The sequence below is a fragment of the Onychostruthus taczanowskii genome, unplaced genomic scaffold, assembly GCF_017590055.1.
Source record: "Onychostruthus taczanowskii isolate IOZ18803 unplaced genomic scaffold, ASM1759005v1 scaffold25, whole genome shotgun sequence".
Lineage (NCBI taxonomy): Eukaryota > Metazoa > Chordata > Aves > Passeriformes > Passeridae > Onychostruthus > Onychostruthus taczanowskii.
In genome coordinates this window covers 9,157,462-9,179,666 of record NW_024499796.1, presented here as the reverse complement: position 1 = coordinate 9,179,666, position 22,205 = coordinate 9,157,462, and the positions used below count along the sequence as shown (strand labels likewise).

The 22,205-nt window shown below is 48.2% G+C and overlaps 2 protein-coding genes across 3 annotated transcripts; one reads left to right on the top strand and one right to left on the bottom strand.

Annotated features, from left to right (window-relative positions):
• The first annotated feature begins 1,444 nt into the window (after nucleotides 1–1,444).
• STOM (stomatin) lies at nucleotides 1,445–11,545 on the top strand. Of its 2 annotated transcripts, XM_041406443.1 has the most exons (9): nucleotides 1,445–1,583; nucleotides 4,756–4,859; nucleotides 5,701–5,773; nucleotides 6,670–6,752; nucleotides 8,468–8,671; nucleotides 9,164–9,298; nucleotides 9,750–9,930; nucleotides 10,825–10,950; nucleotides 11,036–11,545. In XM_041406443.1, the coding sequence occupies exons 1-8, from the start codon at nucleotides 1,535–1,537 to the stop codon at nucleotides 10,947–10,949; spliced, it is 954 nt and encodes a 317-aa protein (XP_041262377.1). In that variant the 5' UTR covers nucleotides 1,445–1,534; the 3' UTR covers nucleotide 10,950; nucleotides 11,036–11,545. The 2 variants fall into 2 exon arrangements, with proteins under 2 accessions (XP_041262377.1, XP_041262376.1); XM_041406442.1 differs by having other exon boundaries at nucleotides 10,825–11,545.
• Nucleotides 11,546–11,682: 137 nt separating this feature from the next.
• On the bottom strand, nucleotides 11,683–21,614 carry GSN (gelsolin). Its single transcript, XM_041406441.1, has 17 exons — nucleotides 21,393–21,614; nucleotides 20,076–20,277; nucleotides 19,387–19,541; nucleotides 18,394–18,555; nucleotides 18,041–18,190; nucleotides 17,704–17,793; nucleotides 16,675–16,807; nucleotides 16,361–16,449; nucleotides 15,853–16,068; nucleotides 15,142–15,275; nucleotides 14,574–14,664; nucleotides 14,208–14,378; nucleotides 13,407–13,581; nucleotides 13,013–13,137; nucleotides 12,770–12,847; nucleotides 12,290–12,350; nucleotides 11,683–12,054 (listed from the first exon to the last, which is right to left on the bottom strand). Exons 1-17 carry the CDS (start codon nucleotides 21,525–21,527, stop codon nucleotides 11,885–11,887), a joined length of 2,337 nt encoding a protein of 778 aa, XP_041262375.1. The 5' UTR covers nucleotides 21,528–21,614; the 3' UTR covers nucleotides 11,683–11,884.
• Between the last annotated feature and the right edge of the window lie 591 nt (nucleotides 21,615–22,205).

Genomic DNA, 22,205 nt, shown 5'->3' with positions numbered 1-22,205 from the left:
TTGCCGGCTGCGTGCAGGTGACAACTTGAGCACAGAATGATTATTTATCAGCTCTCATTTAGCTAACAGGTTCTCCCTTCCTTTCACCCGTGTGAAAAATTAGCCCCATGTGTTACGTACAGAGCATGGGTAAACTCACAAAGTTGTAGACAATAGGACAAAAAGGTTGTGGAGTTACTAATGTGAGAACAGCAGGTGTCAGCACTGGTAAATGTATTAATAGCAAACATATGAGTAAAGATAATGGAGAGAAGGACTTTCAAAAGGTCACTCGGGGCTCTCGAGACAGATTTAGTCTTTAGTTTCATGTACTGCTCATCTGGATCAGACTGAAATCAGCTGGCACAAGTGTGGCAGGAGGAGCTCACAGCAGCAGTAGGAAGTGTTCAAGACTGTACATTTGGCATTCAGCTCCACTCCTACCTCTGCCTCAACCAACTGTGCTACCAAACCAAAACCTTTGCTCCTCTGGAACGTAATGGACAGCAAGATTCAGGCTGTCCATTTAGGATCTTCCAAGGAAGAGTTTAACACAGAATAACATCAATGCTGAAAAGAAATCTGTTTTAGTAGTCTAATACCATTTTTGTTCATGGACTGCAATGTGTTTTTCAAAGAAGAAGCAATTGCATTCTCTCAGTACTCAGTGTAATGTGATAGATGCACGTTTGCACGTGCCCACTAATTACCAATATCCCATAGAGAAATAAAGGTTAAAGAATAGCCAGGAATTACTTATGGACTTCATAACTCACACTAATATTGAATTCAACTTTGGAACTCTTGTCAAATTTAACAATCTGGTATGAAATACCTGTGTGTGTATGATGTACTTTTGCACAGACTTTGTCTCTGTGGGGGGACCTTGGAAAGCAGCAGAAATCGTTAATGTGGCCTCTTCCAAAAGGGATGAAAGATCCCAACTCTCCACGTGAGAGAGCTTGGGGATGGGGTAAAAAAGCAATAAAACCCCACAGAACACCGAACGACACACACGGCCGGGGCAGCTGGAACTTTCCTCGCTGCTCCCCTCAGGACGGGATGCGCGGGGCTCACTCACCTCAGGCGATGGCTGCCCGCCGCGCCGGTCGCTCACTCCGTGCCTTCCCCTCCTGTCCTCCCTGCCTTGCCTTCCCTGCCCTGCCTGCAGCCCTGGGCCGCCCTCCAGCCGCTTCCCCTCCGCTGCCCCGGGCCGGGCGCGGCGGGCAGGGGTCGCTCCATGGTCCTTCCATGGTCCCTCCATGGTCCCTCCACGGCCGCTCCATGGCCGCTCCCTCACGCCCTCAGCGGTGGTGGCTCCCCCTGGCGGCGGGGGCGGGAGCGCGCGGCAGCACCCGGAGCGCGCGGACGGGGCGGGGCGGGGCGGGCGCGCGGGGGCTGCGCTGAGGCGGCGCTGAGGGAGCCGCGACGGGGCGGCTCTGACGGCGGTGACGGCGGTGGCGGCGGCGGTGGCGGCGGCGGCGGGACAGCGCAGAGGCGGCTCGGAGGGGACGCGGGACTGACTCCGAGGCGGCTCTGAGGGCACTCGGGAACCATGGCAGACCACGAAGCGGGGTACCCGGCCAAGAGCCGGCGGCCTCCAGGTAACGGACGCAGCGGGAGCGGGCAGGGGCTGTCCCCAAACGGCCCCGCAGCGGCCGCTCCTCGCGGGGCGTCTTCGTGTCTCTCTCTCTCTCTCCTCTTTTTTTTGTTTCGGTTTTAATTATTGCTTCATTTAGTCACGGAGGAAAGTTTGAGGATGCTTTACTGAAGTTAAGCCCGCGAGAGGAACGAGGAGCGGTTGTGCTCCGCTTCCCGGGCAGCCTCCGTTTCCCTGAGCCCGGCTGCACAGGGGTCACCGGCGGCACCGGAGCGACCCCAGCCCCGGCTGAGGCGGCTGCTGAGTCCGCTGACCCGGCTAACAGGGCAGGCTGAGCCCCCAGCCCCGGCTAATGGGGATGCTGAGCCCCCAGCCTCGGATAACGGGGACTGCTGAGCCCCGGTTAACGGGAGATGCTGAGCTCCCAGCACCGGTTAACGGGGGGATGCTGAGCCCCCAGCCTCGGATAACGGGGACTGCTGAGCCCCGGTTAACGGGAGATGCTGAGCTCTCAGCACCAGTTAACGGGGGATGCTGACCCCCCCAGCCCCGTCTAACTGGGGATGTTGAGCCCCCAGCACCAGCTAACGGGGTATGCTGAGCCCCCAGCACCGGCTAACGGGGGGATGCTGAGCTCTCAGCACCGGTTAACGGGGGATGCTGACCCCCCCAGCCCCGTCTAACTGGGGGTGTTGAGCCCCCAGCACCGGCTGACGGGGGCTGGCCCCGCTGCCCCTTCGGGTACCGTGGCCGCAGGTGGTGATTCCCGGCCGGTTCTCACACCGCCCTCGGGAATGTGTCGGAGCATCACCACGAGCTGCCCCGGTGGCGTAAGTCCGGTGGGTTTCTGTGGTGCGTGGGTTCCTTTCCTGTGCAGTAACTCGGATCAGTAAGGGGAAAACTACGGAAATGAAGACAAGCAGAGTCAACAGAAGTAATCTCTGCGATGCTGCACCAGTAAACAAGAGCTAGGAGAACTTAGGGGTTGTTTTTTGACACTACTGTGGCTTTTTACTGCAGCCAAACCCTGTCTAGGTGTGACTGGACGAAGCGGTAGATGTTCTCAGATGGGGCAATGAGTTGTACTGAATTTTTACTTCTTGGTATCGTTAATGATGTGGGTTTTGGCCTTCCAGGTAGGAGGTGTGTGATGTGGGTCAGGACATTTTGGAGATGATGCACTGAGATAGCACAACTGGCAGTTTCACTGGAAGCTGGAATGTTTTCCTGTTACTTCCATTATTCAGAAGCAGGAAACGGAAAAATCCTGATTTATTTTATGCTTTTCTCGTTTGCAACCAGAGAAGGAAATGTATTTATAAGAAAGCTTTGTGCACGAAGCCTTTGGCTGGGTAATTTGAGTTGTTGTATAAATAACTGTGGATCTCCTTGGGCCTGGTGCCCAATGGCACATCCTGGCTCTGGTATCTTTGGGGAGGATCAGCATTCCATGTGTAACTATGTTAGTTATTAATACCTCGCCATGGTCACGTCGGTGCCAATCTGGTCTGTGCAAGCCTTTCCTGAACACACTGCTGAGGTGGTTTCTCCTGCAGCTCTCATGTGATCACAATAAAATATGGAGTCAGTGGCATTAGACGTAGTTTTGGTTATTGGATGTCGAAATTTTGGGTATTTCCCATGTGAAATGATCTGTGAAGCATCTGTGAAGACACGTAATTCACTTTGGAGTTGGCATTTTGTTTTCAGTCGGGGTACATTTTTGCTGTTTGACAGTGGTGTGCTTGTTTGGATTGTAGACACTTTGCAGAAGGAAATAAATCACAAATTAACCATGTGCCACACCTCAAGCTGTAACGAGACCTTTCCCCTTCCATCTTAGCCTCCAGCACTAAGTGTGTATTATAAATTCTTAATACAGTTTGATGGTCCAAGTGATAATTTCTTGCTAAAGTAATGACAACTGTTCCAGTCAGCCTTAAAGGCACTGAAGGCTGATTCAATTAAGTTGTTTTTTTTTTATTTTTTTAATAGTCTTTCTCCGTGTGGTTTATTTCCTAAAGAGGTTGCTCAAGAATATTTGCAGAGAATATTCCAGTGGCAGGTTTGGGGATACTGTCAGCCAGCACTTAGTGCAGGGTCAAGCCTTTGTTTTCAGCCTGTGGGGTGGGCAGGGATGGGGATCACCTCCAGGAGCTGCAGAACTAGCTCATCCCACAAATGCCAGGCATGTTTCTTATGTCTCATAGAGTTTTCCACAAGACAGCATCTCTCTCCCTTCTTGTATTGTAAAAAACAACACATTGGTGCTAAATAAAGCATCCTCTTTGCTCAGTCTTGAAATTTGGCATCATTTGAGGTGACTTTTACATGAACTTCCGAATCTCCAGAGTAGGAAGGTGATGTTTGTGAGTGCTGGGTGTCACCCTGGGACATCCCTGCTTGGCAGCAGGCTCCTGGCAGCCCCTTAGGAGTCTTAGCTGGCAGGATAAGAAACTTCCTGTAGCTCTGGGAATGCCTCCCAGGCCACAGTTTGTCATGGCTTTAGCTGGGTAGTTTTTGAAACCACCAGCTCGTTATTTGATCCCAGAGTTACCTTCAGCTGGTGTCTTCCATTGACAGAGGAATAAAGCGTGAGGAGTTTCTGGCCAAGGAATTCTTTATGGAGACTTTATTTCACGTCCAGCTAATCTTGTACCTCATCTTATCCAACTTCCCAGATCCAACGGGTCTGAGAATTGTGGTTTCCTTCGATCTGCACCCGTTGCAGCTGGAACAGAACCCACGTTGCAGCGATGCTGTCCCAGAGCTGGCAGCCTGGGGGGTATCTGTGTGCTACTCCTTACATGAGGTCCCTCTGACTTGTCAGAAAACAAAGGAACACGATTTCCACTGCTGCCTGTGAGTCACTCTGCTAGAAGAACTTGGGGGAGAGAAAGGCATTTGGGAATTGAAACTTCAATGTGGTACACTTCTGCATAAATGCTACTTGGACAGCATTCTGCCCTCAGCTGTCTTGCACAACTTAGAGACCAATGAAAATCAAAGCAGAAGTTGGCTTTTAATTTGATTTCTGATCTAAACCTAATGCATTTGACCAGAGGAGTAGTGCTAACAGTGACTTATTTCAAGGAACATTCAATATAAATATCCAATTTAGGCACTTTAATAGGCACTTTTGGTTTAAAAAAGTGACAATTTCTGCTCTTTTGTAGATGATGAGGATTCTGGCCTCGGTGTGTGTGGATGGATCCTGGTGATCACCTCGCTTCTTTTCACTGTTCTTACATTTCCTATATCACTATGGATGTGCATAAAGGTAAAATCGTTCACTGCTAAATTGGATTAAAACTTCCAGCAATGCAGAGTGGTTATTACTGTTTTCATTGGATTTATTGAGAAAATAAACACAAATTAATCTAATTCTGTTCTTTCTTGAGCTATAGCAGACCCCAGCACTGCATTCATCTTTAAACCAAAAATAAAAGTGGTATTACAATATTTGGTCAAAATAATTCCTGCATTGCTGTCTTCACTACATCTGCCCAACTGTCATTAGTAAATAAGTTCATTTGAAGGATCAGAATAATTGCAAGAACCCATAACTACTCTTAAAGAACTGATATTTTATATTTTTTAAGATCTCTCTCTATATATCACTCATCGAAATATGAAGTATGTAAATAGAAATCTGTAATTATGTACATAGATGTGGCTGCATGTGACATATTTGAAGACACAGTGTTGTCTGTGATCACTCTGAGCTTGATGTTTGCAGTTTCCAGACAGGAGGAGTTATTTCCTCCTGGCTTGGCTGATGTGGCATCTGAATTGGAGCTGGAAAAATCCCTGCTGGGTCACAAATGCTGCACTTTGTTGTGTTGTTGCCAGGATATTCCTGATGGCTGCTGCTGGTGCCTGAACCTGCCCAGGTGCCATCCTGTTGAGAGTCTGAGGAATATTTCCTGTGGAGTATTGTCCTGACTTTTTCCTTTTGCTCTTTGCTTTTTGACAATAAAGTTTTAGCTAAAATTCTCCCAAGCAGCCAGTAGAGAAATGTGTATTAAACCTGAGACTCAAGACTGTCCTAGGCTGGTGTGTTCATAATTTGGAATCCATCTTCTGGAAACCTGTGCATGACATCCAACCATCTGTTCCAGATTATCAAGGAGTACGAGCGAGCCATCATCTTCCGACTTGGGCGCATCCTAAAAGGGGGAGCAAAGGGACCAGGTATGTCCTGGACAGCAATTTGTGCCAATTAGTCATCAGCAAAACAATAATGCTTTAGAGACATTGTAGGAAAGTGGCAAATGGATTTCTCAAGAATTCTGTAACTTCCAGTAAGAGGATGTGTTACAACAGGAATTTATGAGCCTCGTGGGTCTCTTCCAGCTCATAAAGTTCTGATTTGTACTCTGGATTGAGAAGACAGCAAACTTAATTCCACCCAGCTCTCCTTTGTTAATGTATGATCTGCAGGCAGAATCAAAATGTAAAGGGAGGAATAATGGCATCAAATGGGTTCTTTGAAAAAAGAAGTTTGATGTACCAGTTAAACCCAATGAGTCTGAAAGCCTTGATATCCTTCAAAAGTAACAGAAGCCACTAGAGTATTTGATAGTTTTGAACAAAGTTGTATATTGGAAACTGAGATCTGGAAGAATGTTATTTTCAGCTGTTGCTCCTGCTGCTCAAAGTGACAGAAAGGGGCAATGGCTTCTTCCTTCATTTTCACCCAGGCTTTGCAATGTTCCACATTGCTGGAAAGCTGAAGAATCTCAGTGAGCCACCCGAACAGAAGGCAGGAGATTGATGCTTGCCAGAATTAGGCCCCACAAATAACTCTGTGGGGAACATTTTGAAAAGTAGTTAATAGTTTTGGGACTGTTTTATTTCCAAATGTTAAAAATCTCTAAGTAAGTGATACCCAGATAATTGAAGTTTCTCAGCATGCATTTTTGAAAATCTTACCTTGGTTTGGAAGCCACTAACAAGTGTTGTGCTGCTGAGCTCCTCACAAAGAGCTGCACAGCCACAACAGTTGGATTTCACCTTATTGCAGTAACAAGTTCTGTCTGCTCTAATGACCTATTTTCACATCTTCTTGAATGGATTTTTTGGCACAGGTTTGTTTTTTGTCCTGCCTTGCACAGACAGCTTCATCAAAGTTGATATGAGAACCATCTCTTTTGATATCCCTCCTCAGGAGGTGAGTTTGCATTTGCCTTTGCATCTACTAAAGTCCTTGCAGAATTTTGTGCACTTTGCTTTTCTGTATCCCCTCTCAGTATTGGGTAATGCACAGTTTGAATACAGATTGCTTGTGCAGGTGCAATGTATTGTGAAGAATACATCTATCCCTTAGAAATGTCATCCAGTAAGGGAAGAGCACTGAAAGAAAACAGATGATGCTCTGAGGACCAAATGAGATAATTGAATACTGCCTGAGAGCTGGAATGGGAGGGGTTTGGAATGAAGACTGCTGGGCTTCATACAACTTTCCCTAATTGCTTCTGTGAAATCTGGAAGGTTTCCAGGCGCAGCAGGGATCTGTCCTGTGCCAATTTATCTACGTTTATAAACTGGCTCAAGTGATGGGATGAAATTGGAACATACATCAAATGCTGTTCATAGCAACTGGGGGAATGAGTGGTCAGCTCCCCTCACTGGGTTTGTGTGCACGTGGCTCCTGTGCCCTGCCCTGCACAGGAACATGGGGAAGGTGCTGCTGCTCATGGCAGGTCCTAAAGAACAAAAAAATTACTTTGATTTCTGGTCTGATTTTCCTTGGACATCCTAACTTTGTAGCAGAATGTCTCCAGAGCATTAAGCCAGCTGAACTCAGTGCTGCCAACCTGATGGATAACAAAAGAATAAACCCCAACCATCCCTCTAAAAATAAGCTAGTGAACAATTGTATCCTGATGGTTATAACTGTATCACTCATGTATCAGGTGCATTTTGAGACACAGAGATGCTCCGTGCAACCTGTGTGGTGCATCTGTTTCCTATCAGATCTGCTCATGGGTTTGTTGCTCATGGTTAGTTGTAGATTGAGACAAATGGCAGCTGTCCTGGTACACTCTAAAGGGTAATTGGGAGAAACCTAATCACTGGCAGGCAGAATGTGCTTGCAGCTGCTGATGTACCATTAGTGAGGCCATCAGTAATCCAGTTTTTCTTTTGACTTGATTAAATTACGCTTATGGATTTAGGTTTGTTTGTGTTCCTTACATAGAGGCAGAAATCAATTTTTATTTGTTCAACATGATTTCTGTGCATGCCACTCATTCTTTAGCTTTTGTGTTATGAAAAGCCTGCTAAAAGAGGTAGTTTGGGAAGAGACAGGGCAGGTAAATCTTGAAGGGAATTGTGTGCCATGGAAGGAGGTTCTCGGTTCTCTGAGCTCCCCTGTGCAGTGCCACCCTCCTGCCCCAGGAGGCTGCAGTTCTGCAGCACAGTCCCCACGGCCCTGCTGACAGGCTGCCTCACACAGCCCTGGGGAAACCTCACTGAAAGGCAGCACGGGGGACCTGCCTGGGTGTGATTCCTTGCCAGAATCACTGGTTGAGTCTTCTCAGATGATGAATTTCAGAGTAAATAATTTCTGCCTTTTCTCTTTTTCCTGTTTCTGACATGACTTGCAGATCCATCTGTGAATTCGAGGAAGTGGGTTAAAAATAACATTAGGGCAAAGTGAATGGAATGTGCTTTTCACAGAGAAGTTTCTAATCCCATATTTAGTCTCAGCTTTGCAGAGCTGTACTGGGGGGTTTGTGAACACTGGGGCACGTTCACATGCAGCATGTGTATAAGGATCAAGACAGTGGGAAACCAGGACTTGGTGTAGTAAAACAAGTATGTGATTGTCCTAATAATTAACCTTGTATTTATGGAATATTCTGTACTTTCCCTGCTTTTCAGATCCTGACCAAAGACTCGGTGACAGTTAACGTGGATGGAGTGGTTTATTACAGGGTGCAGAATGCCACCCTGGCCGTGGCAAACATCACCAACGCCGACTCAGCCACCCGGCTCCTGGCACAGACCACCCTGAGGAACGTCCTGGGCACCAAAAGCCTCTCTGAGATCCTCTCTGACCGTGAGGAAATTGCCCACAGCATGCAGGTATGAGTATCTTGAAGCAATCCATCAAACAGCAGGTAAAGCAGCAGCCCCATGGATAACTTAAAGGTGGGGATTTATTTTATCTCTAAGTGATCAGTTGTGATTTGGAGCTGTAGGCAAAGCCCTGACAAGATCTCTTGGGAGGGCACTCTGTAAAATAAGAATGAGGCACTAAAGCACTAAGGGCCAGTGGGAGGCTAGCACATGGGAATGAGGGATACAGGAGAGGATGGCTTCCCTGGATCCTTGTGTCAGTCCTTCATGTGGAAGGATTCTGTGCCACAGAATTCCTTCAATACATTAATCAAGCTCTGGGGGTTTTTGTTACTTTAAAACAGTTGTGCTCTTATATCTGTCAAATCATACAAATACTAAAGCCCTGAAGGTGTGAGAATTTGAAGAGAATTAAGTTGGTTTATTGGTCGTTCTTCAAATTTAGGCATTAGTTTGAGGCAGGTGTGTGGCTTCACTTATCTGTCCTGCCTTCTGTAGATTACACTTGATGAGGCAACAGACGATTGGGGCATTAAGGTGGAACGTGTGGAGATCAAGGATGTGAAGTTACCTGTCCAGCTGCAGAGAGCCATGGCTGCAGAAGCAGAGGCTGCCCGGGAGGCGAGAGCCAAGGTAATGACATCAGCCCGGGGGCTGGATTTAGTTTTTCCCAAGTAAGAAATACACCATTCCCTCTCAAGCCCTTGTAGATACAAAAAAGTACAGCTTGAGGGAGAAAGTATTTTCAGCTATCTGTGGGGAGTGCCTCTGGTTTTGAGAGGCAGTGCTGGAAGAAGCACAAAAGCTTTTGAAGATAGAATAAATACTTACATTGCATTCTCAAGACCTGATGGCAGCTTTTGTCATCCTGCATTCTGGATGGGAGGATACCAGGCACCGGGGCCTGGAGACCAAACAGGAGCAGCTGGTGCCTGATGAAAGCACGTGCCCAGGGCAGGTCACTTAGCAGGGTGCTGGGCAGGGGTACCTGCCTGGGGCTGAGATCAGCCTGTGGATTCCCTGTTCCTCCTGTTTTGAGTTCAGTTTGAGGATTGAGTTCAGTCTGAGCCGTTTGCCTCCCCAGGTGATCGCGGCCGAGGGCGAGATGAACGCGTCCAGGGCCCTGAAGGAGGCGTCCATGGTGATCACGGAGTCTCCTGCTGCTCTCCAGCTCCGGTACCTGCAGACCCTGACCACCATCGCTGCCGAGAAGAATTCCACCATCGTCTTCCCCCTGCCCATAAACATCCTGCAGGGCCTCCTAGGTGTGACGGAGTAGGGAGGCTGGGAGGGGCGAGCTCGGGGTCAGCCCATGTTTGCAGCACTGAATTCCCTGTCTATTGTAGCTTGTGGCAGTGTTAGCAAAGTGGGTTTGCTGAGGAACCTTTTTGTTTTACTGAGTGTGTTATAGAACTTGTATGTAATGTTTGTGAATGTGGACAATCGCAATATTTGGAAGTTGAAAGCCTCTCAGAAGGAGTACAAGCAGGTTGTGATCTTAAATAAGCTTTATCCATATTGTCCTGGATGGAACACCTCTAATCCAAAATCTCCTTTTCAAATAGAATACAAAACCAGTTGTGGTAGAGGTGATCCAACATTTGGAATTATTCCTTCTACAAAATGGGTCTGTAGCCCTGCAAGGGAAGTGGAATAGTGTCCTGGGGGGCTCCTGAAAATCAGGCTCCTGTTCTCTAAACCAGTCCCCATTGATGAGAAACAGTTGTTAGTGAAACTTTCTGTCTTGCTGCCACGCAGGAATGGCACAAACATGCCGTAGTTCTGGATACAACGTGCTTGTGGTCGCTGATGGGCTGCTGTTGTTATGAGGCTGTGTCTGCATAGAGTTGCACTGCTTTAAAGCACTGAAAAAGGCTCTGCATCTGTTTCTCCTAAAAATATTTTTTAAAAACCAAAGTGCTGCATTTTATCCAGATCTACAAACTTATTTCTCTAGGAAATGCCATGTCTGTAACTAGCAGCAGGGAGGAGTGGTGTTTAACAGAAGGTGCTGCACTGGTGCTTTACCTGTTGGTGCTGCTCTGTGCAGACCTGGAGTGGTTGTTGTGTCAATAAGGGCTTACATTTCATCCTCAAAGCAGCTGGGCCTCAGCTCACATAACCCAAGCTGTTAAACTTCCTGTTTTGTACCCCTGTAGAACGGATTAATAAGAGAAGAAGTGAAGTCAGCGTAGGGAAGACTCTTCAGGCTGCCACCAGCACTGAGTCTGACATCTTTAAAATCTGGGACGAGGCAATGGAACTGAAATGCCAGGATCACTGATGTAAGTGCCCTTCTCCCACTGGCCAGCATAACTCCATAAGCAGTTTCTTATGCCCTTTCTGCTCCAATCAGCTCTGTATTTACAGGTGTTTTAGGCCTGGGTACCTGTGCCTCGACACACTGTGCCTTTGTCACTGGCAGGAGATGCCCAAGTGCTGTTGTTTTTCTGCCTGTCTGCTGGGCAGGTTTTCCTCTGCATCACCAAAGCAATATACTTTGTGTTTGTCAAGGTGGCAGCTGAAGTAAGCTGAGCCTAACTTCTGTCTGGGAGCGGGAGAAACAGTTAACAAAGCTGGAGTAATTAGCATTGCTGTGCTCAGGCACTTGGAGTGGGAAGCAGAGCAACAGCACAGCTCCAGGTTAATCCTTGGGGAAGATGAGTCACCCTGTAACTCCCGCTGCTGCTGCAGGTGCCACCCCTGTGAATCCCTGTTGATTCCACAAGATGCTTTTTTGCTCTCATCCTGAATTAAAAAAATGCTGTTTACTAATGAGTGAGTTTCTGAAAGAGTAAAATACTATTTATCAGGGTCTCAAACACATACAATTCTGAAGAGGGGAAAGCAAAGCAGTCCCAAACTTCACAAAATAATTTCTGTAACGTTTCACTAAAAAGTCCATGTGCAAAAGATGGCTTAAAGAAGGTTTTGGTTTCTAAGGTGTTTTCAAACATGGGATCTACAGCTGCTCTTTAATGTTTTCTTCTTCATAACAAACCCCACCATTTCTGTTCTTCCCATATTTCATACAAGCTTTATTGTATTAAATATAATCAAAGCAAGGAGTAGGGTCAATGACTGGTCACGATTGTTTTCGGAAATTATTGCACAGCTAATTGGCTATTAACATCATTCCCTCGTTAACATACATCCTGCAGGAGGAAGGAGCTCTTGAAGGCGTTGAAGGCACTGAACTTGCTCTGTTTCAAACACTGCTCACACATCCACATCTGCCATTGCTCTCTGCAGGGGATCCACAGCCCAGTAGTCATCGTCCCAGCCCAGGAACCAGCCGGAGAAGGTGGGGGGCTCGAAGCCCTGTTTGACGATGGTCACCGGGGTCCTCTTGTCCCGCGTGGAGGGGTCTGTGTCAATGTAGCGCTTGGCTGGGGACACAGGGAGGGATCTCACTGAGCACCAGGCCTGCAGAGCAGCAGCTCAGCTGGGGCCAAATGGCTGCCAGAGAGGCAGCTTCCCATCGGCCATTTGAACAAAAATACCCACTGAAAGTTTGTACCCCATGGTTTTATCTATGCCTGTCAGAATATGAATTGCCTGAGTCATGATCACACAGTGGGAAAATGAGAAAGGGATAGTTCAGAGAGGAAAATGTGACATTACCAGACTTCAGTGCCTCAGTCTTTTCTTCTTCTTGGGCATCTTTCCCAATCCATACGAAGACCTAAAGATAAAAATATTAATTAATTCAGCAACAATCATACTCTTTATGAAGGGATAATTTAGATGAAGCCTCAGTGAACAGAGTGTGACACAAACCAGAAAATCCTCATGTTGGTGTGCCTGGGTCATTGACCAACATGACCAAGGCTCTATTGGTCAATAATGGGAAGTTTTTTCCCCTGCATTTTGTTTACGTGAGTTGTAGACTCTTGAACAAATTCTACACTAGCTTAATATCAAGGGAAAGTAGCAGATGTTTGAACATTTTTCTATAAAACATCAGCTCTGAGTTGCCTTGTGGCTGATGTGTGCTGAATCTGTAATACAACAGCACCTCTGGCTATTGTGGTTCAGGTCTCAATCTAGAGCCAATCTGTGCCTCTTCTTTGCTCCTCTTGTCCCCCTCTAAATGTGACATACCTGATCCCATGTGTCCAGGAGCATCACATCATCTGTGGCAAGGTCATCCTGAGTCAGATCTCCAGGAACTTCTTCAATCTGAAAAACAGGGTTAAGATGAGCACAGGCTTCATTTACTTAATCTGTACAGGACAGACCACACGAAGAAAGACCAGGTGTAAGCTGGTGGGGGGCTCAGAGCAGCTGGGCCTGATCTCACAGCCCTGTCAGGTGGAGGATGAGTGAATCCCCCCAGACACTCACGGTGAAGCGGCCGCTCTTGTTGGAGCAGGCGAAGAGACGCGGGGGGTGAGTGTCCATCTTCTTGTCCTTGAGGCGGGGCGAGGTGCGGTACGGAGCTTTGCCACCCAAGGCTGCCCAGAAATTGTCTGGAGAACAAAGAGAGACTGATACTTCTGTTCATGGAACCCACACCAGGGTTATGGTTTGGGCAGGACTTGAAGCATTCTTCCGGGTCAGAAAGGCCCAATGGCCTGCAGACATACATGAGAGTGCTGTTAAACAATGAAAATACCCTGGAGAAGCCCTTCTTGCCCATGTCCACATCTTGTTCTGGGAGACAAAATGCCCATGAAATAAGTGCTGAGGATGTGCAGCTACACAGAAATGATCACAGACTCCACTGTGACCCCCTCACCTGGCTCTTTGCCCTCAGCAACCTGTACTGGGCGAGCTCCCAGTATCTTCAGCAGCTCCTGTGCTCCTGATTTCTCAGCGTTGCTGGCTCCTTGGCCAACCCACAGGTAGGCAGCAGAGGGAGTTTTCAGGACAAAGGCATCATTGGAGTTCAGCTGACTGGCTGTAGGATCCAGCTGAAAAGAAGGAACACTGCAGGTGTCAGATGTAACCATCCTCTACAGGGAGCCTGTTATTTCAAAATCAAACCTACAGTTGAATAAACTGCAAACAAGATTTTCCATATGAGCATGTAAAGCTGTCAGATGTGTTGTATATTCCCTGTATCCAAGTGATGAGTTAGATTTTCCACATGGGAAGAGTAAATAACTGTTTCAGTGTGTGATTACAGGTACACAGGACCTGTAGCAGGAATGCCTGGCTGTCATTGTGCCAGTCCTGGTGGTTATGGCAGGAGATTTAGGAGCTCACTGGGGAGCCCATGGCAGAGCAGTCCCCGTTGCCAACACTGATCAATCATTAACACCAACTCCTCTGTGTCAACAAGGACAGGCCTCTTGAAGCTGGAAATTTGGGGAGTTCCTGCAGCCACAAACCACTGCCCTCTCCTCAGCAGGATTTACTCTCCCCTTTGTTGTTGCACAGAGGTGTTGTGTGCGTTTTCTCTCAGAGCAGTGGGACCCTGAACACGTGTCTGTCCTGGCCCAAGTTCCTCTTCCACGGAGGGAACTGAACTCTTCAGTGGATCACGTTCCCACCAGGGGCTGTGCACACAGCACCGAGGCTGACCCCCCCCACGTACCTCCACTGCTCTGGTGGCTCCGGAGCTGCTGGAGCGGACCTGGAAGAGCCGCGTTGCCGCAGGTGCAGTCTGGCCTCCTTCCCTCGAGGTTCCACCCTTGTAAACAATCAAGGGCTTTCCACCAAACATGCTCATCAGGTGAGGGGGCTCTTTCCCTTGCACTACTCGTTTCTGAAGAAAAAGAAACTTGCTGTCAGTTTTGAGGAGTGCGAGACTAACCAGAAATGGCTTTTACAACCCTCTGTCGAGCTGGAATATTCACAGAACTCCCAGCTGGGCCAGGTGTTTAGTATACATGTATATATATGTGTGTATATATATTCTTTATTCCCCAGTGTTGGGTTGGTTTCTGCTGGGTCTCTTTACCTGCACGGGGCTGCCTCCCAGCTCCTCATCCAGCTGTACTGTGAGGAATGCAGAGGTTGCAATCTCATCCTGCGTGGAGTCGGCGCCCTGCCTGGAGAACAAGGCCAAATCCCAGCTTTATTCTCAGCCTTTCCCCCCACACACACACCTTACAGAGATCAAGAGGAGGTAAGGAAACCCTTTGTTACTGAATCTCTGCAGCACTTCCTTCAACACAAAGGAGAAATTCCTTATCCTCTATTGTAGCACAGTGAGCACAGGGGGAGATAAGAACCTTTCCTAGGTAAGCAGCACTTTCCTAGAAAAGCAGAGCTTGGTCCAAAGAAGGGAGTAATAACCAGTGGGGCAGAAATGGGAAAAAAAAATAGCTCACACAGTAATTCCCTCCATTGTTCCACTTCAAATGAAACATCCCAGACCTCTGGTATTTTGTTTGCAAGTGAAAGTTATCTAGGGTGAAACTTTATCCCCTAAAGATCCTCTGAAAGTGGGAACCAGCAGTGATCGATTTTCCGGGTGGACTCGCAGCCCCAGCGTTTCCTGACTTGCCCCAGGGTAAGTCCCGTACCAGGTGTAAATGATCTGTCCCCGCTTCCCGTCGTGCTGGTAATCGTACAGGATGATGTAGCTGTCCCCGCCGTAGAACTGCCCGTACGTGGCGGGGTCCACGGGCACCTTCTCGGAGCCTTCTATTCTCCAGATCTGGCGGGAGAGGAGCAGAGGCGCTGCAGAGCGAGCCCACGGCCGGCCCGCGCTATCCCCGAATTCCGCACCCCGGAGCCGGCGGTGCTGCCGCGCCCTCTGCCGGGACCTGACGGGACAATTCCCATCCGCTCCAGGGGCTGCTCCCGAACGGAGCTCTGAGGCTTTTCGGGGCGTTTTTAAACAGTCAAACCTCGGCCAGGACCGCTGTGGGCTTCTGGACAGCCCCCACCCGTTCAAGCCCAACTCCACCCCTGCTTCTATGCTCGGAGTCATGAACCCCGGTGCTCCAAGACGTTCATACATGCGATGGCAACAGGGAGAATTATCAGCAGGAGGAGGAATAAATCCGTGTCCACAGTGCTGGGAAATCGTGGAGTCAGAATCAACCCCACTTTTCTGCAGGGCTTTCAAGACCCTGCTGCTATTTCTGGTGTCAGAAATTCCCCCAGTAGTTACAAGACCTCAGTGTTGAAGGCTCTCTGGCCTCCTTTTGTCTTGCTGTTCTTGCAGCAATGCCATCAAGTAGCAAAGAAAAGTCTGGAAAGCTTCCCAGAGGGATTGTGCCACCACTGACCTGTTTCTTGCCAGAGCCATCATCCTCCATGCCGTGCTGGGCAGCCATGGCCTTGGAGCTATGCAGGGTGGCGGCATCGAAAGGGACCTGCTCAATCTTGGCAACGTGGCCAGAAACGTGAGGCTGCCCCAGCCCTTCTGTCTGGTCCCTGTCCCGCCAGTTCTTGAAGAATTGTTTGAACAAAGGTGTCTCACCACTCTCAGGGAGGACTTGGATCTGAAAGGAATGAGCCTTTAGAACCGTCTCCCTAAGAACAGCAGGTTTATCTGCTCTTCTTCACTCTTAAAAGAGGTCATGGAAAAGGTAAAAGAGTATCTGAGAGGAAGAACCTTTAACTACCAGCTGTGCTGGGGTAAATGCTGCTTTAGCCCAGGAGCAGCACTGCAGAATCTCCCAGAACAGAGCAGATCTCCCACAACAGGAGCCACTCAACAGGGACACGCGCCCTGAGCCATCCGTGCTCCGCAGTCCCTGCCCATGTGGCAGAAAAGCTGCCACAGGTCCTTACCTGGGTGTGTTTGGGATAACCCATCTTGTCAATGAACTCTGAGGCTGTTTTCAGCGCTGCCTTCTTCTCTTCAGAGTTGGCACCTTTGCCTTTAATGAAAATAGAGAGAAAGTGGGTCAGGATTTTTTACCCAGAGAAGAAACCGTCCCGGGTACCTTCTGCCAAAGTAGAAGGGCCCAGCCTTCCAGATAAATGATGCCAAATAACAAATGACCATTGTTCAATCTCTTTCATGCCTGTTGTGATGGCTGAGAGAGAACAACTGCTTTTCTATTTATGATATTAATTCTTTTCTCCCTGGTTGTCTCAGATACCTTTCCAAACAAAGATCTTTCCATCTGTGCCGTGGTCCAGGATGAAGCAGTCATCTGTACTCAGGGCTGCCTGGGAGAAGGGGTTCTCATCTGCCACCAGGGACACTGCCATGTTCCCAGCCCCATTGGAGACCTGTGACAACACAGCACAGAGCTCACATAAGCACCCTCTGCTCCCTGCTGCTCCGTGGCCATAGCTCAGGACTCAGGGAGGGGAAGGGAAATCCATTTAAATGCACTGGCTGCTGCAGGCACTATTGTTTTCAAACAGGATACCTCTGACACAGCAACAGTATGGCAAAAACATAACACTTAGTCTGAAGATTTCAACTATTTCTAGCAAAGCACATACTGCTGGGACCAAGGAGAGATTGGTCCAAAATGGGGAATATCCTCAGTGCAAAGGAAATATCTTCTAAACCAAACCAACTGCACACAGGGACTGAAGGGTAACTGGAACAGCCTCCTGCATCAAGTGGGGTTAAAAATCTGAGTTCCTCTACTGACTGATGTATAAAGTGCCACATAACAAACCGTCTTAGCAGATATTCACCCCATGGATAGCAGAGGCTTGGAGAAGATTCCTCCCAAAAAGTCTTGGACACTCTTCTCCACTCACACAGCTGATGGCAAATGACACCTTCCAAGTCATGGCTTCATCTGGGTGTTAGAAAGGGGCAGGTCCTGCTTCTCAGGCTCACTGTTTCTAGTTCTTTCCTGTCACTTTCCTAACACAATGCCTGACAGCAGAGGAAAACTTCCTTTTCCCCTTATTTGTTTCACACTCCACCTTTCTCTCAAAAATTCCTGCAAGTCCCAGCTGTCTCACTATAGTCATAAGTGGTGACAAACCAACAGAAAGTACATGGACATGCAGTGCAAGCAACCAAGGTTCATACATAAAACTTGTTAAGAAGCAGAGTGAGGCAGGACTCAGAACAGCTCAGCTCTTCTCTGCTATTGCACTTCCATCCAATTCCACAACGATCACTCCACTCTCCCCAGAGTTATGTCAGGGCTCCTCATTACCTTGTAGAGCTTAGCCAGCTTCCTGTTGGCTGTGTCAGTTTTGGTCTCATCAGAAGCTCCTGCTGGCAAACTGGGCTTTGGTCCCAGAACCTGTGAGGGAGAGAAAAATCATTACCAGCCAGTCCAAGAGGATCTTCTTTCCCAGGTGCTCCAGTCAAGAGAATGAGTGGGAGAGAATTCCAGATCAGTCACATAAATTCCCTCAGACGTCCCAGCAGAGCAGAGGACCAGCTCTGCACTGAGCTGTGCGTTTATACCACACACACCACCCACCCCACCTTTCTTGCACACATCCCACTTGCCACTCCAGCAGGGACAAAGGGACAGAGGGAATAACCTGGAGCATTTCCTCGCGCTCGGATCCCTCCTCTGACACGTAGACCTTGGCGCGCCCGTTGCGCTCGTTGTCCCGGATCCCCTTGGCCAGCACCGTGGCCTTCAGCCGCTCCTGGCGGTTGCTCTTGGAGCCACACCATTGGAAGATGTTCTGGGGAAGGAGAAAGTCGTGTCAGAGCAGGACAGCACCTCCCTAGGTGAGACAGGACTCAGCTGAACTGAACAATGTCAGTGTTTCGGGATGCTCAGCACTGAGATGGCTTCAGCAGAGTGGGGGAAAATAAAACTTGTGTGAAGGTCAGACACCTCCTGCCCCTTGAATTCTGCCACACCTGCCTTTGATGTGATACTCACACTGCCCAGGTCCAGGATGAAACAGTCCCCTGTGTTGAAGCTGTCCCAGCTCACAGGGACCTCCGTGGCCCGGACTGTCCTCCTGCCTTTGACCTGCAGCAGCCTCTGCACAGTGACCTCGTTGGGAACCACGTGCCTGAAGCCAGAAGCCACGCCACCAGCCTGGGGGGGAAACACAGGAGCAAGGATTCACACCAGGACTGGGGGAAGAGTGTATTCCCATGTGTATAACACGTCCTGCCTACCAGAAATTATCCCAAGCTCAGGATTCACTTTCTCTGCTGATAGACACTGGGAATTATTTATCAATGCAGGCAACAGAACCCATGTCAGTTACCCTCAAAAAAAGCACAACCGACTTTAAATGAACGAAAGTAACAACCAGTCAGTGGGAAATAAACAAAACAGAAAGATCAGGAAAGTCTCAGACATGAGGAAATGTGAGCACTTTGCAAGCATGTGACCTGCTATCACTTTCCTTGTGCCTTTGGATTCCTAACAGACACAACTGCTTGACTGCATGTTTTCACTTCTATCCCACTTTATTGTGATGGCAGGGAGGAGTAACTCCCACTACTGTTCATCTCCTTTACCAAAACATTGCACATGCTGGGAGGGTGGGCTAAGCACAGAGACTGCAAGGTCAAACTGTTATGCAAGTGGGGAGAAATCAAATCTCCTGGGTAGGCATTTTCCATTAACTTTGCTGCTTCTTAAATTCATTCCAGGTGCCTTGGGACTGTTCTTTCCTCTGCCTCTTGAAGAAAAACAAAACCTCGATTCCTAAAACTTTCTGGGGCTTTCCTTGTGTATTATTAATTCAGCCAAATTTTTCCCACTGGGATCTGCCGTTCTCCACCCTGTTCAGTTCCAACTCATTGAAAACATCTGGCTGAGAATGGGTTTTGAGCAACTGGAAAAAGGGCAATTCTCACTCTCCTGGGAACTGGGCAGGATGCCATTTCTTGCAGACTCGAGTCAGTTGTCACCCACCTTGTATTTGATGCCAGATTTGAAGTAGCCCAGGAAGGTGGGGGACTCGTGGCCCTGCACCTCACGGTGCTGCACAGCCTTCCCCTGCAGGTGCTCATCCATCTGCACAGTGAAGATGGCAGCAGCCCCACGCTCATCCTGAGAGCTTTCATCACCTGAAACATGAAGAGAGACACTGGGAGGGGATGCAGGGTCTGCCTCTGCATTCAGCTGTGCAAACAGAGGAGGAGAAAGCAGATTTAACTGTGATATTGTCAAAGAGCCTGGGGTTTGCAGGCTGTGGGAAAGCCTTGGCATGGTACTCTGTGACATGGACAGCAGAGGGCACTTAGGAGAGGGAAAAATCCCACTCCCTGATCAGCAGGAACACACCTGACCTCCCTCCTTTCAGGCAGAAGGGATTTCAGCCAGACTTTTCACCCGAGATCTTGTCTTCCCTGTGAACCTCTGCAGAACTTACCTGTCCCATTGCCCAGGAAAAGCTGGGTTTAGGATCAGAGGTGGCTGTACTCTCTCTTGCACAGACCACACAAATATTTGACATGAGTAGAGCTATTTACCCCCAGAACTGCACTCTCACCGTGCTGCTCCTCCTTTCCTTGGGTAACATTTCCTGGCCATGGCTGGAGCAGAGAGGCTCAGGGGTCACTCTGGGCTCCCAGCTCTGCAGGGACACTCCCAGCACTCACCCAACCAGAAGTGCAGGTCGTACTGGAGGTTCCCGCTGCGCTGCTTGATGGTGTTCAGCACCAGGTAGGAATCCCCAGTGAAGAAGTCTCCATACAGGTTTTTTGGCACTGGGACCAAATCAAATTTCTCGACCCTCCAGATCTGAAGGCCGGGTTCCTTCCCAGCCTTCAAAAACTCGGCGTGTTCCACCATGCTGACAGGCTGGGGGTGAGACAGAGGGTGCTGTTCAGTGGGCAGGACACAAGGAAGTCTCTACATTAAATTGCTTCTCATCTCCTCACTTGTTGTGCCAGGCAAAAAGTGGAAAGTTTCCTTTTTTCTTGTGCACTGAGTTTTGAAGGGGGAAAAAAAATGTGTGTGGAAAGAATCTCTCTCCATTGATCACTGTTAATTTTCACTCCCAATCGCCTCTAATTCCTGGTTCATCACTGCCTTATCCTCTTCTAGACTCTACTGTCTCTCTCTCTCTCTCTCTCTCTCTCTGGATTTTAATCTCTGTATTTTTCTTACTAATTTATAACTTTTTAGTGAAGCTGGTCATTCCAGGCTGTGGGAAAGAAACCCCTTTTACCTCCACATGTTGTACACCCTGCATAAACATGATTTACAGGTTTTCTAAAACCAAATGGAAAATGCTATGAATATCATTGAATATTTAGGCAATTAACAGGCTTCTTAAAGCTTTTCTGTTCTGACCTGTTACTTAACTGCTCCCTTGTAGGAATTACATTAATTTACACAACATCCTGTCCTAAGGACACTGCAATTTTGGTTTAATATGTTTATTGCCATCCTTATGCAATATATCAACACAGTGCAATATCCTTTTTTTTTTTTTAATAAACAAAATGAACACTTTCTTATAAAAGAATTCACTTTGGTAATTCTGAAAGGAAATAAAACATTTCTGGTGTATTGGCAATGAAGTCTGTCCATCGATCACATCACACCTTTGAGAGCTATCAGGTAACAGGGAAGAAAACATTACAATATTACATTAGAAGCATTCAGTTCTTTGAAAAAGAAGATGGATCACAGCAGCTGATGGACAAAAGTAAAATATGCTCAGTTTTCAAGGCAGAAATAAAGAATGTTACAAGCTAGAAAGCAAAATGATAAGTTAGGTATCAAAGTCATTCCTAAGCTGAAATCAGATATCAAAGATGGAAAAGAATGAACTTTATCATCATGATTCCAATCTGCCTGAATCCTACCAAATTCCCTCTAAAAACTGACTGAGAGTTAAAGGAGAGGGTCTCCTGGAAGTAGCTGGAACCAGAAGTTTTCAGTGTTTCATTGTGATGCTCCTCACTTACCACAGCTGAAAGCACAAGAGCTGCTGTAACAACATATCCAAGCCCTGCCACAGACATGGAGCTGACACAGTTCAGCTTCAGAGCCATTGTGCAGAAAATGGTGAGGAAAAGATAATTGAAGACCTTCCCGCCCATTTCTAGGAGTAAATGGGCTTCTCCCTTCTCCTGCAGAGCTGTGGGAGTCCCAGCTCCCTGCTCCTCTGGCTGCTGGGGAAGATGAGGGGCAGAAGCCAATCTTTTATCGGGACAAACACACCCACCCCCTCGGCAGCCCAGGGGCGTAACGCGTTTGTGCAAACAATCCCTCTGGAATCCCAGAGCCTCCCCCAGCCTGTCCCGGAGCCCAGCAGGCGCTCACTCCGCACAATGTGCGATCCATTACCCACAGCAGCCAGGCTCACACGGGCCAAGCGTCCCCTCACAGGCAGAAATTCAGAGACATCAGCAACAGAGGCAACACTTTGTCAGCTGAGAGCTGGAAAAGTTGATGAGACGCAGAGAACAGCACGGCGGCTCCAGCTGGCAGTGGATGCAGGGAAAGAGATTTGGGGAAGACAAGGATTCAAGGGAGCAGCCTGAGGATGGGGGGAATGCACCCTCTGCTCCCTGCACTGTCAGAGCAGCAGAGCTCAGGCCGTGCTCTGCGCCTCAGTGAGCCCCCACACTGCACTGTCAGTAACAACCCGGGAGGGTTTGGGGATGCCCTGATGGATTTCAGCTCCCAGAGCACAACAGAGCATTCAGAGTCTGGTAGGTGACAGAACAAAAGCTCATTCAGCAATTCAATAATTTCACAACCAAGTATCTCTGAGG